Source organism: Opisthorchis viverrini, assembly GCF_000715545.1.
Source record: "Opisthorchis viverrini unplaced genomic scaffold opera_v5_145, whole genome shotgun sequence".
Lineage (NCBI taxonomy): Eukaryota > Metazoa > Platyhelminthes > Trematoda > Opisthorchiida > Opisthorchiidae > Opisthorchis > Opisthorchis viverrini.
Genome location: NW_008751802.1, coordinates 634,780 through 647,215, shown reverse-complemented (window position 1 = coordinate 647,215; position 12,436 = coordinate 634,780). Strand labels below are relative to the sequence as shown.

The window sequence follows — 12,436 nt, the reverse complement described above, 5'->3', positions numbered from 1 at the left end:
ATGGCTGTGAGACTTGGCCTATTCGAGCAGCGGACCTGAGACGTCTTCAGGTGTTCGACAATCGTTGTCTCAGAACCATAGCTCGTGTGGGTTGGTGTCGGCGAATCCATAACGAGGCAGTTAGAGAGCGTGTTTTCGGTTGTGTAACGGGTACTTCCATTGAAGAATGTGTCCAGCACCAGGAGCTTGGTTGGTTGGTTGTGTTACGTATGCCGAACCGTCGTTTGCCGAAGAGAGTACTGTTTTCCATGCCCAATTCAGAGTGGCGCAAACAGAGGGCCAACCCTGAAGAATGTGTCCAGCACCAGGAGCTACGTTGGTTGGTTGTGTTACGTATGCCGAACCGTCGTTTGCCGAAGAGAGTACTGTTTTCCATGCCCAATTCAGAGTGGCGCAAACAGAGAGGTGGCCAACCCTTGACTTGGCGGATGAGTATGAAGGAGATCACGAAACGCTTGGGTACTGTCGGTGCTACTCGCCTTCCAGGGTGGGGACCGCGTGATCCTCACTGTGCCTGGTTGGAGACACTACAGGATATGCCTGCCAACCGATGTCAGTGGCGTTCTTGTTGTCAGTTTCTATCCAGATTGCCTGAGTGAATGTCTGGAGGTGTAGGCACCTCGGAATGATTGTGTTAAGCTAGCACTAAGTCCCTCCCCCATCCACCTTTATTCTTTTCTTCACAATAAGGCTTTCAAATAAGTCATGGTTGTACGGCAGTCAAGCATCGCTGTTGAACCCTGATGTCATGCTGTCGATGATGATGATGATGATGACCAAGCTGGATAATCAGAAGATTGAAGAATGACGGAGAACACTCGTGAATGGAGAAGGATGTCGCTGCAGGTAGCAGCTACATCCTATTTCAGCTGATTCGACCAACCGACCAAAAGAAGTACAATATGCGAAAAAGATGGAACGGCATTTCATTCACAAAACCGTTAGCATGAGTGATGGGCCAAAAAAGAGCAGTTCAGCTGGTCTCCTTCAACGTAACCTATGGGAAATCCAGGTGGCCTCAATGGAGCATCGATAACAGCCCGCCATTAACAGCAGAAATCCACCGTGATATATCAATCCTCAAGCGCGAGAAGGTACCTGGCTCAGATGGTCTCTACCCCACACTGTTCAAAGGTGGTGAGGTCCTGGTGAACAGTCTAAAAAGCATACTTGGAACTAAAGCAGAATGCCAGTGGAATAGATCTGTCATCCGAGTTTCCAAAGAGGGTGGAAGAACGTCACACGAATGCCCTCATGGCATCAGTTTTGTATCCGTCACGTATAAAGTTTTTTCTGGCATTATTTTGTGTAGGCTGATTTACTATCAGGACGGGCAGCTTTGTATCAAGCTGGGTTTCGCCCTGGTCGAGGGTATATAAACCATGCCGAGTTCCTGAGTGGCGTCACCCTTTCGAAAGTCTCACGCTAGTGTTTTTATTATCTGAAAGCTGCTTCTGACTCTGTCGATCGTCCAAAACTTTGGCGGTGTCTGGAAATGTAGAATGTTGCTTTCAAATGGTCCAAGTATTTAGGGCGTCAGTTTACTGTCCGGAAGGTCCGTGGTTCGAACCCTACTTCTCTCTCTCGACTTCCTCCCTTTAGGCTTGGGCAACCTGGTAATATCCCGGCCCTCGTGCTTCCTTCTGTTTGTATGACAGTTGGGCACTGAAAGTGTTACAGCTGTACGATTATTTTTATTATTGACATGAATCAGCCGGCCAAGTCATTCAACAACCCTCTTGACTGTCTCACAGCATCCAACTGGAGGCCACATGGGGAGGGGGCGCAGACAACCAATCGTTCGTGTCTCCACATTTTGCATTTCACTAACCAATCTTCGCATCGTATTTCATTTTTCGCTCCTATTTTAATCATTAGATATGTACTGACCTGATGACGAGATCCCGATAACATTAGTGTTCGTCACTGTGTTATTTTTCAAACCATGGGGATATTTAAGCTATTATTTATATCCCTTATAAGGGTTGTGTGTACGAACTCCTGTGGACTGCTACTGGTATACAATAAGCCTTTGCCTGAGTTCACCACGTCTATTGGTGTAAGACAAGGCTGTCCTCTTTCCTCTTCAGTTTTGTTGTTGAAATGCTGCTTGAAATTTCTCCGTCTGCCTCTGGAACCTGGTCGAAGTGCTCCCGGGGCGTTGCTATACAGACATTGCTTATGCGGACGGTATTGTTCTCCTTAGTTCGGATCCTTCAAAAATGCAAACCATCTCAAATAGTTTAAATAATTCTGCCGTACGGTAGGCATCGATTCACACCTGCAAACTGTAAAGTACTGCTGCAGGACTGGGTGGGATCAAACCCGAGTCTCATGCTTGCAGAAGAGTCAATCGACGTAGCGGATAAATTTGATTGCCTGCGAAGTTGTGCAAGTTCGGGTAAACTGGTTTGTGAGGAGATTACTTCTCGGATCGGGAAAATCAAGGCAGATTTTGTCAGCATCCGGCACCTATAGCGCCCTCGTGACGTGAGTTTGTCTGTCAAGTTGCAGAGTTTACTCTGTGGCAATGCGACCCATACTGCTTTGTGGATCAGAGAGGTGGTCTCTAGTAGAGGACACACGAAAGATGGTGTTGTTTGATCATCGATTTCTCCGAACCACTGTTCGGGTCTGGTGGGAACGTTGAAATAATAATGCGGAGGTATGCTAGGTGGTCCTTGGAAGGATGATCTTTCCCGTTTCATAGGTTACTCTGGTGGGGATTGTACTTCGCATACTAGAAGACCGTTTGCTTCACAGAGCTCTTTTCGTCCATCCTTGTGCTGAATGGGATCGGCCTCGAGGTCGACAGCTGCCGCCTCCCTGGATAGGTACTCGGACTCAACTCACCAATGGTTGGTGACACTGGCAGAAATTGCCCAGTCGCGCAAGCAGCGGTGCTTTTGCATCAAAGTCATCGCTTTCTACACGTAGCTGCTCAGTTTCCGAACTAACGCTACATGCCATCGCCTCCAAGGGTCCGCTGTATGTCCCACACCCTCCCACTTCCGGGTAACCAAAACTGCATCAGCTGGAACCAATCTGCCTATGGTACATGGTTTATAGGTAATAAATTTAAAATTAAGTTGAACATACACCACAAATATTTCCCAAGTATTTCGTGTACAGATCCGCAGTTGGCCTGCCCTAACACTGGACATCCCGGGATGCCAAGCCTACAACGTTCCTAGAAGTGAATATCTTTAGCCACCAAAGTACGGACCAAATTCATTATTTCCAGATACCCATGGACAACCGTGTCAATGCGAAAGATGAAGATTCCACTACCTTTGAGTAACGCTAAGGTAAGCTCATCGGGCCTGGTATTCCGATATCGTCTGAAGACAGAAAAACGAATTAGTACCTCAAAGACTGATATGGGATATATACTCGTAGGTGTCGTCCAAAATGAGCGGATTGAATGGAACATAGATAGATGGACAAGGGGTCAGTTGAACTGTTGAAAATATTTGGCGCAGCACTCTAGACGCTGGATGTCATACTTTGAGTTTCTTTTATTATTTTCGGTTAACTCACGGAGGGTCTGTTATGTTCCAGTTTGCGAGTTGACTTGAACTTCTTTCGTAAATTCCTAACCACATGGACCTCTTCCGTTTGTGGAAGTTCTTGGTTCCACCATGCCTCCATCCACATAGGCTACGTTTGAATTTTTGTATGGCCTCTTGTCCAGCCTAATTGTCCTCTGAACGAGAAGGGACGGAAAGCTTTGAGTCAGTGTGTGATATTGACCGTTCTGTGATTCCTTGGCGTCAGCGTACGTGTATCGAAACATTACAAACAGAGTTCCTGGCTTGACGTATTGCCGTGATCATCTCATTTTATTTACGGTGGATGTTTTCTGAGGAGGCCGCCTGTGATGCATTGCGTAGCAACCTTTGATGTGTTTCTCTCACTTATGGCTCGCAAAGCTTTTCTGCTGCTAAATGGGACTTATCCGACAGATTTGATGAAAATCTGAAGCAGCACGTGTATTCTGAAACGACCGGCAATGTGAGCCTCGTCAGCCCTGGCTGCAAGACCGCTCGGAGCGGGGTGACGTCGAATAGAGCGACGGCCCTCGTTCCTTCCGAACCCAATGCTGCTGAGAGGTAACTGAATTCGTACACGACACTTATCCTCAGTATTGCGTTTTGCATCTAGACTAAACATACCAATAAAGTATGCTTCTGATGAATTGAGACGTCCTATCAGTGCATTGAAATATCCTGCCATTGTGACTATCCGAGCTCTTCGTGATAGTCAACAGGTTAGTCAGTTCTCGATAGCATCAGATAAACACTGCTACAGTTCGTTGTTGCATACATGACCACCACGAAAAAGTTCGGTATTTGGAACGTTGCTAGTTCCTCTGGATATCCAGCCGACTAATGAAGACTCATCTCGTAAACTGAGACTATCAAAACATTCGCAACTCACTGTATCGTTTCAGGGCCATCCGAAGCTCGTAATCGGCAACGTCTAGGTAAAGCACCATGAGTACGTGAGAACAAAGCACGCATTAGGTGGCGAATAAAGATTAGCAAAATTTTCAATAAATTGATGGGGGTTTCTCACTTACCACTACTTAAATATTGAGCGAATTCAAAAAACGACATCATCTTGCATGCCCTAACTTTGACCGGGATCTCTTACTCGGAGCTGTCCTATTCCGATTTTGTTTGGCTTGTTTCTCACAGCATGGTCAAGGCAAGGCAAATATACATGGTACCAGTAGTTGTGAGTGGTGTATCGATTCTTTAGCTGCTTGACAGGTGCTTACACCAGAGATCTACATAGGGTTAGTTTCAAGCGAGACGAAAGGGGATGTACTGGATAATGCTGAAGAAATATGGGAGGCGTCAGCAATCGCATATTTTCTCGTATGCACTCTGGGACGAGATCGCCCAAGTGGTTAGATCGCGAATTTACTGACCGGAAGGTCCGTGGTTCGAATCCAACCTCTGTCACTCGATTTCCCCTGTCTAGGCCTGGGCGACCTGGCAATATCCCAGCCCTCGTGCTTCCTCCGGGTGGCATGGCAGCTAGGCACCGGAAGGGTTTTACAGCTGAACTATCTTCTTTCCGTATGCACTCTTGTTATGTAAGCTAAATGTATGGAAGCATCATCATGTTGCTTGTTAAGATTTCAGGCCAGAATGTTGTCTAACCTATTGCCGTATACTGTCACCAACCTTTATCATTTGGTTTCACAGACTAACTTTTTCAATTAACAATCATAGCTTTTCAAAATGTAACTACAAAAGCTTCATCTGTTTCAAGGCTGTTGCGAATTTCACATGTCATTTCACTGGCAGTCTATCGTAATCCTGTAAGTCCAACTTCTCATTGTCGGAACTCATTATCTTATACTGGTCCTGGGAATAACGTGCTGTGTGCCACGTCCCATCCTCATCTCGATAAGATTTGTTTAATACCGAACCGTCATTCGCCCCGCTGAATCTGGGTTGTGGAGACAAATGCAACAGTCTTCACACTTGGTAGATACCTTACTTGGTTTAGCTTTGTGGCGACTTAAATGTCCACGCTGTATGTGCAAGCTGTTTCTCATGGACAACCTCCTGGTACAATATCTAATGTCTGACCTACTCATATGGTTTGCAGACCTCAAACACCCATACTTTTGGTGGTCTTTCTTTATTTCAAAATACTATTTATCTGGATGAATGTTTGTTTCGGATTGAAATTGGACGGCCAGGAACCGTGTGCCTTCCTTGATCTGAAATGGCCATTCACTTGGTTCGTTTGGCGTCATTCACGAGCTCGATATCTTTTGCCGTTGGCCTTATCAACTTTGCTCCTTGCATGATATACGTTAGTAGGCTTATCTCAAAACTTCGTTTGGTGATACAGCTATGATGGCGTAAAATGGGAGTGACCTTACTGGCATTTGGTATCACCTGACCACGTCCCTGTTTTAACTCTATTTTACTCTTGGCTGGCAAAGTAGCTGGCACACTGAAGCGGAATAGTGTTGTTTTTATCATACTTGTCTGACTATTTCTTACGTTGTAACCGAAATTCCTTTTGCGAAGAAATGGAATGGATTTCGGGAAGTCACAACCATGACTATCTAGCATAGCCTTGGGATCAGGAATCAAACAACTCTTTAAGCCCCACCACCGCATAAGGTAGCAGATATTTCAGGACACACCTTTTTGATAGGCATGATAAGCCAGCTGAGAGAACCCAAGGCTCCTGGACCTTGTGATTGTTCTAGTTTTCACCGCTTTTCTAGAAGAAGTCGCATAAGCCAGTGTTTAAAAGCATGTGCTCACCGAATTCCCTTTCACCTCGAGTTCGAGCTTCTTTTTTCGCTGAGCTGTCTTCTGCGAACCAACAGAATTACCAAATGTTTTATTTTCGTCTTCCTCCAGATTTGAGACTGGCATTAGTGGCCATCTACAACAAGCATTTAGCTGACCGACATTGGCGTCACAGAATTGCTCGGGAACATGGCTTAATACCTTTGTTGGTTCGTCATCTCGTGGAACCCCATCGCCGTATGAACCATTATCGCTACCGTCCGACTGGCCGCTTCCGAGTTTACGGTGGCCTTGTTCATCGCAAACGCAGAGCTGGTGTCTCGTTCACATCAAGATGTAGGCGAAAGAGTTCCAGGAGGCTTGTACCAAGCGGCAGTTCTCGTTTTCACCGTCAGTTAAAGTTTTTGACACAATTGCCCGAACTTAGTGAACACCCGTTTGTTGACTATTCTGGTCCCCATCGATTACTCACGTGCGACCACGTGCAATCAAACTGTTCACCGATCAATACTTCCCTTTGCACTTCCTGTTCGGATTCGCGTGTATTACACGTACCTTTTACCTGTTCTACTAATGAGCCGTGCACGGCGGCACAACAAAGCACCACTGCGCTGCAGAATTCACTTCCTGAATCGGACAGGTTTCAGCCGGGGGTCTTCACGTCCAGTAAATCCATGGGAGCCAGTCTTGGCTCGTACAATCGATTTAAAAAAATGAGTCCAAATATGTCAAGCAAATCCAATGGCGATGCACTATGTTTTTCGTCATTCTCGCGTTGTTTGGGTGTTTCGTCACACACTACTTCTGACTCTGGTGTTGGATCTTGTGACTCGTGTGCTCAGTCTACTATATCTACCGGTAGTATGAATGGAGATCCGTTCACATACGCATGCTCTTCTGGAACGCCCACAACGCGGCTTCCTCTCGGTCGGCGTCCTCGGAGCAATTCTGATTCGGTTTATGTATCTGGTCCATTGTTTCCTGGTCGAAAAAGATCTTCGGAACTCCTTGCTAATTTACAGGAATTACGTCATCAGAGCGAGAGCACTCCCAGTTTAGTCCACCCAGTCGAACCTCCACCATGGGTCACTGAGGATAAACTTTCGGGATCTCTGAACGCTGTTGCACAAGCAGCTGGTCCCTCCAGTCAGATTGCTTCTAAAAGTACAGTAAAACGACGCGGTCGTCCATCACGGAGACAACCCAAACGTCCTTTTCGACCTTCCTCAGTGTCGAAACTCGGTAACACGACTTCCGACGAGTAAGTTTATTACCACGTATCTTGGACACAGACCACATGACCCTTTTGGTGTTTCAGTCGGTTGTTCTAGTAGTCAGTTGGTATCCTAATGAACTATGCTGCTGATATCTTGATATGTCGAAAGGGATGGTGTTGATGGTGAAACGATGAGGCGGTAGTGTGTCACAGCAGAGCAATTACCCAAGGGAACAGTCAGTTGTGGTTAGCTCCGCCACAGTAACTTGTTTCAGTTGTGTGAAACTGTTATGCTGCGAGGTAATTAACAATCAAATCTCTGGAAGCCTTATAGATCTTTTGAGTTACCACCTGCCATTGCATGTTCTACCGAATGGATGATTTATTCGAACTTCCTTTTAACAGTTATGTGTCGGACGTCATGTCCCGGGGCCAAGATGGCCCAGTGGTTAAAGCGCTAAAGCTTTTGATGTCTTATTTTTCACCAATAATTCTGCTTCACCATGTTTCTGTAGGGCGTCCAGCGTTGCCACATTTTTCGAGGAATAACCTAGGAGAGCTACGGCTTCCCCCAGCACTTTTGTCAGACGAAACTTGTCCCTTAAGCCAGATACCAAGCAGTTTTATGTTCTAGTTAAGCGGGCAAAGTATGTATCCTCTATTTTTTCCGAATTTGATTTCTGGTCTGTTAGGCGTTCGGAAACATCCTAAGAGCTCTCCACAGTACGAGCATTTGTACTAGGTTGTGTACGTCAGTTTCGGCTTGTCTTTGGAATGTCCACGAGATTGATAGCTGTCCTATGAGGTGTGGTAAATACCGCTAACCCAAATGTATGCACGCAACAGTACTGAACTGTCCATATCAGTGACTATAGATAAGTCATATCGGGCGTGATCGATCTATTTGCAGCCGCTGCTGTCGTTACCGTACATGCCCGACTGCAATCAATCTTATCAATTTAGGAAGCTAATATGCTTCGAAAAATTGCTTTACTCAGGCTCCGAAATTGTCGTGAACGTTTTGAAAAAAGGATGATTTCAATGAAAGTGATGTGGTTGACATCTGGCAAACATTACAGACGTTCATCTATAAACACTTGAGCGACTTCGACATTTTTTTCTTGTGAGATTTACATGATGCAGCGTGACCAAACCAGCTAGTTCGGCTCGTCGATTTCCATATACCGGGTGATCGGTCGCCTTATCGCTACTTTTTTGTTCTTGTGACTGGAGGAATGTGCAGCGTAGACAAACCATGACCTGGATATGGTATGAGAAGCTTTGTAACAGGTTTTGGTGTTTTCGGTTAATGCGGCCCGCCAAGTTTGGTCATCAGTGGGTTGTCTTTGTCACTGACTTGGCGTAGTCCCGTAATCATTGACGCCTACCTTTTAATCCGCTGTTTGCTCTGACCCTTGATTAATTTACTCCGTCGATAACTAGCTTTTGTAGAAACCCGAACCGACGTATGCTTGCACATGGTTCGTCGGCGCAAAACTAGGATGATTGTGGCCAGTTAGACTATTCTCTGTTTGACTGAGTGTCTCCCAACAAAAGATAGTATCCGGAACAATTTCCTAATAATAATAGTTATAATAATGGTTCAACCGTAACACCTTTGGCGCACAGTTGCCATACCACCCGGAGGAAGCATGAGAGCAGATACTGTCAGGTTACCCAAGCCCAGACAGGAGCAGCCGAGGTTGGGTTCGAACTCATCATCATTATCACCAACATCATCATCAAAACAGCAACATCAGTGCTGGCACTGATGCTTCACTGCCGTACAACCATAAGGTTCTTCTAGTTATATATATATATATATATATATATATATATAAAGCCCTAGTGTGAAAAGAAGAGAAAAATGGTGGGTGAGGGAGGGGACCTGGTTCTGGTCTATGTCAAGCATTCTGAGGTGCCTACACCTCCAAGCGCTCAATCAGACATTCTGGGAAGAAACTGATAACACGAACGCCACTAACATCGATTAGCCGCCATTTCTTGCAACGTCTCTAGCCAAGCACAGACGGGTCACCGGGACCCCATCCTGGTAGGCGACAACACCAACAACACCCAAACTCTTCGTGATCCCTTTCACGCCTTTCTGTCACGTCGTGCGCTGTCCACCTCGTGGTTTGTGCCATTCTGAAGGAGGCACGGAGAACAACATTCGTCTCGGTAGACGGTGTTTCGGTATGCGTAGCACATGACAGCCATCGCAGTGGATGGTGCTGGATGTTTTCCGGGATTTAAGCAGCACAACCAAGTACCCGTTTTCTAATTACGTCGTTACTAACACACTGACGCCACCCAAAACCGGCCACGCTTCTGGGGCATCGGTGATCGAAAACCTGAAGATACCTCATCATCTGTCCGCAGAGGCCACGTCTCGGACCCATACGGACCTTCCGATCAGTAAGTTCGCGCCTAATCCACTGTACTATCTCGAATTCACAATGTGTTTCTATTCGGAGTCATTCAGTCGAAGCGCAAAACGCAATGGTTTATGTCTGGTCTGGGATAGGTGGGCCGTAGGCCACGGTGATACGATTCGCGGTCCAGACTGTGATCGCCCTTTCCTGTAATTTTCAAGCCAGGCGTTTTTGAGAATTCGGGTATTTTCGGTTAGTTATATGTGTTTATATCGGATGGCTTCTGAATCACAAAACAGTGGAGCACATTTTCCACGATCAGTGTTTGGTTGTTGATCCATCGAAACTTATTGAAACGCCCTATTTCGTTACTCCGTTTTCGCTCCAGATATCCTACCTGGATGAAGCCTTTCCTGCGTTTTATGTCTCATCAGGAAGCGAGACGATATCAATGGTTAGAGACATTGTCAGACATGGCCCAGTCGCACCCTCAATGGCGCTCATGCATCCAAGCTATTGTCTTCAATGCATAACTCCCTTCCCAATCTCCCCACTTAATAGTTCACCTACGGTGCTGCACTTGCGCACTAATTTATCAGCTCCCGCCTCCGATGCACAGCCGCCTGCCCCATCTCCCCAAATCACCGTTGGACGAAATTGTGGCTACAGCCACTACGACAAGTACGCGGTTCTTACAGCGGATATTGATGATATCCCCTTTCCCAATTTGCTTTATTAAGGCTGTCTCCTGCAGAAGGACGAGGAGGCTCAAAGCCTGTCGTGGATACACCGTTATCTTGATGTTTTATCGAAGTGTGGTGTTATTGGCCTTCCCTCTTGGTCAAATTTAGCCACAGCGCACTGAAGGTCTCTCCTCGAATGGTGACGAAACGTTCTTAAATCCATTGTCAAACTCGGCGAACAAATCAACAGCTACCTGATCAAGTACAATTCTAACTGTTTTTTTTGCCTTATCTTATTCGAGGAGGCATTCCAAAAGAAGCGGTCGGCTGATGATCAGCATTTGGTCTGTTATCCGACCTTGTCAATTAACTTGCGAACGTCTTGTTGACATACGAGGAGAGATCGTTATTGCGCGCCCCGAGTTACCAATATGTGGACACATTTTCACAGGGACCAGTGTTTATCCGCTGTATCTCTAATGGTGGTGGGTCATGGGTCTCAGACTACTTGTCGTTTAGTTTCGTCTCACGCTGCTTCGGTTTACTTTGTCAAACGACCCAGCTATTTATTTGCTGGATCAACGGCTGATAATTAAATTTGTAGCTCCCTTTTATGTAACAGATTCAGCCGCGTGTTATTCCTCTTACATGGGCACGTTCAAATCCAGTCAGTCTTCATCCGAAAGCCTTATTCACACGAACCTACTTTCTTTTGGGATTTAAAATTTCGTTTTGGTTACTTCGTAGTGGCTTGCGTCATTTTCGGCGGACCGACCCATTCTTCACTTCTTTTTTTACACCATCTGTATTGAAAAGCCCTCAATAAAATGGAACGCCAAAATGATTCAACTTCCCACAAGTAGGTATTTCTGATAAGGGTCATTACTGAGCAAATTGAAAGTCATGGTTGAAGAACACCAAAGGTGTCGTCTCAGTGCCTTTATCGCATGTAGTCTTCAGCGGCCGCATTTCTGTATAGCAGTCGTAGCTCAGACCAGGGTAATTTCAATGATGCGTCCCAAGTTTTGCGTGAAATCAGCCCACACTTGTTGGGGATGCCCCGCATTATGGGAAAACAAAAGGTAGATGGATAATAAAGCAGATGGTCTGTCTATTATATGTGAAAACTATTGTTGCTTGCATTCCCGAGGTCTCAATCTGTTCAACCCACTGTACGTATCCTTAATCAATGGACATGAGTGCCTTCACAAATATTTACGGCACATTGGCTGTCCGAAACGCAGGTTGGTCAGATGAAAGTTCGAGAAACTACTCTTGTACCAGAGCGGATGGTTCCTTTCAAGGTGATATATTGCCTTCAAAACTAACTCCGCCTTATAAGAACAAGATAAACAGACAACGATCAGCTTCCCGCTTGTGAGATTCCTTCGACGTTGCCAGGTGAGGTGCATAGAGGTGGCTATCAGTGAGTATCTACTCAAGTAGGGATGTTTCCACCCGGTGACTTCGGACTATACCAACCCCTGTACATCTTGCCGCCGAGGCCTCCGGGTTGCCAGAAGTGGGCAGCCGGAAGGAGTAGAGATTGACGGGATAGTTATTTAGATGACTGTGCTTTCACCTTGAATTCTTGTTTCTGATCCACAGTACACATCAGTTTCAAGTGAGCCCAGTGTAAGAGCGAGAGAAACTTGTTCTGCTTGCTTCAGGGCGTGGTCAGGTAGACCGAGCGCCTAGGCTTAAAGATTGATTTCGGATCGCACGAGGTTTTCGGCGCCGGCTGACACGCAGATGTTGTGGTCGTACAGGATGAGCGGGATCGCCAGTCCTACAAGTAGGGTACTATTAATGGGGTGGGGTAGGTGTGAAAAAAAGTCAGGAGCAGAAAGGAAGGAGGCACTAGAAGTAGCGTGT

The 12,436-nt window shown here is 46.1% G+C and overlaps 1 protein-coding gene across 1 annotated transcript in view; it reads left to right on the top strand.

Annotated features, from left to right (window-relative positions):
- Nucleotides 1-10,327, top strand: part of T265_14127 (hypothetical protein) — a gene marked incomplete at both ends in the record, with an annotated part of 18,015 nt that extends 7,688 nt beyond the window's left edge. The window contains 2 exons of the mRNA XM_009172145.1: nucleotides 6,399-7,548; nucleotides 10,267-10,327. Coding sequence (XP_009170409.1) covers nucleotides 6,399-7,548; nucleotides 10,267-10,327 — 1,211 coding nt within the window. The remainder of the gene's footprint in view (nucleotides 1-6,398; nucleotides 7,549-10,266) is intronic.
- Nucleotides 10,328-12,436: the final 2,109 nt, after the last annotated feature.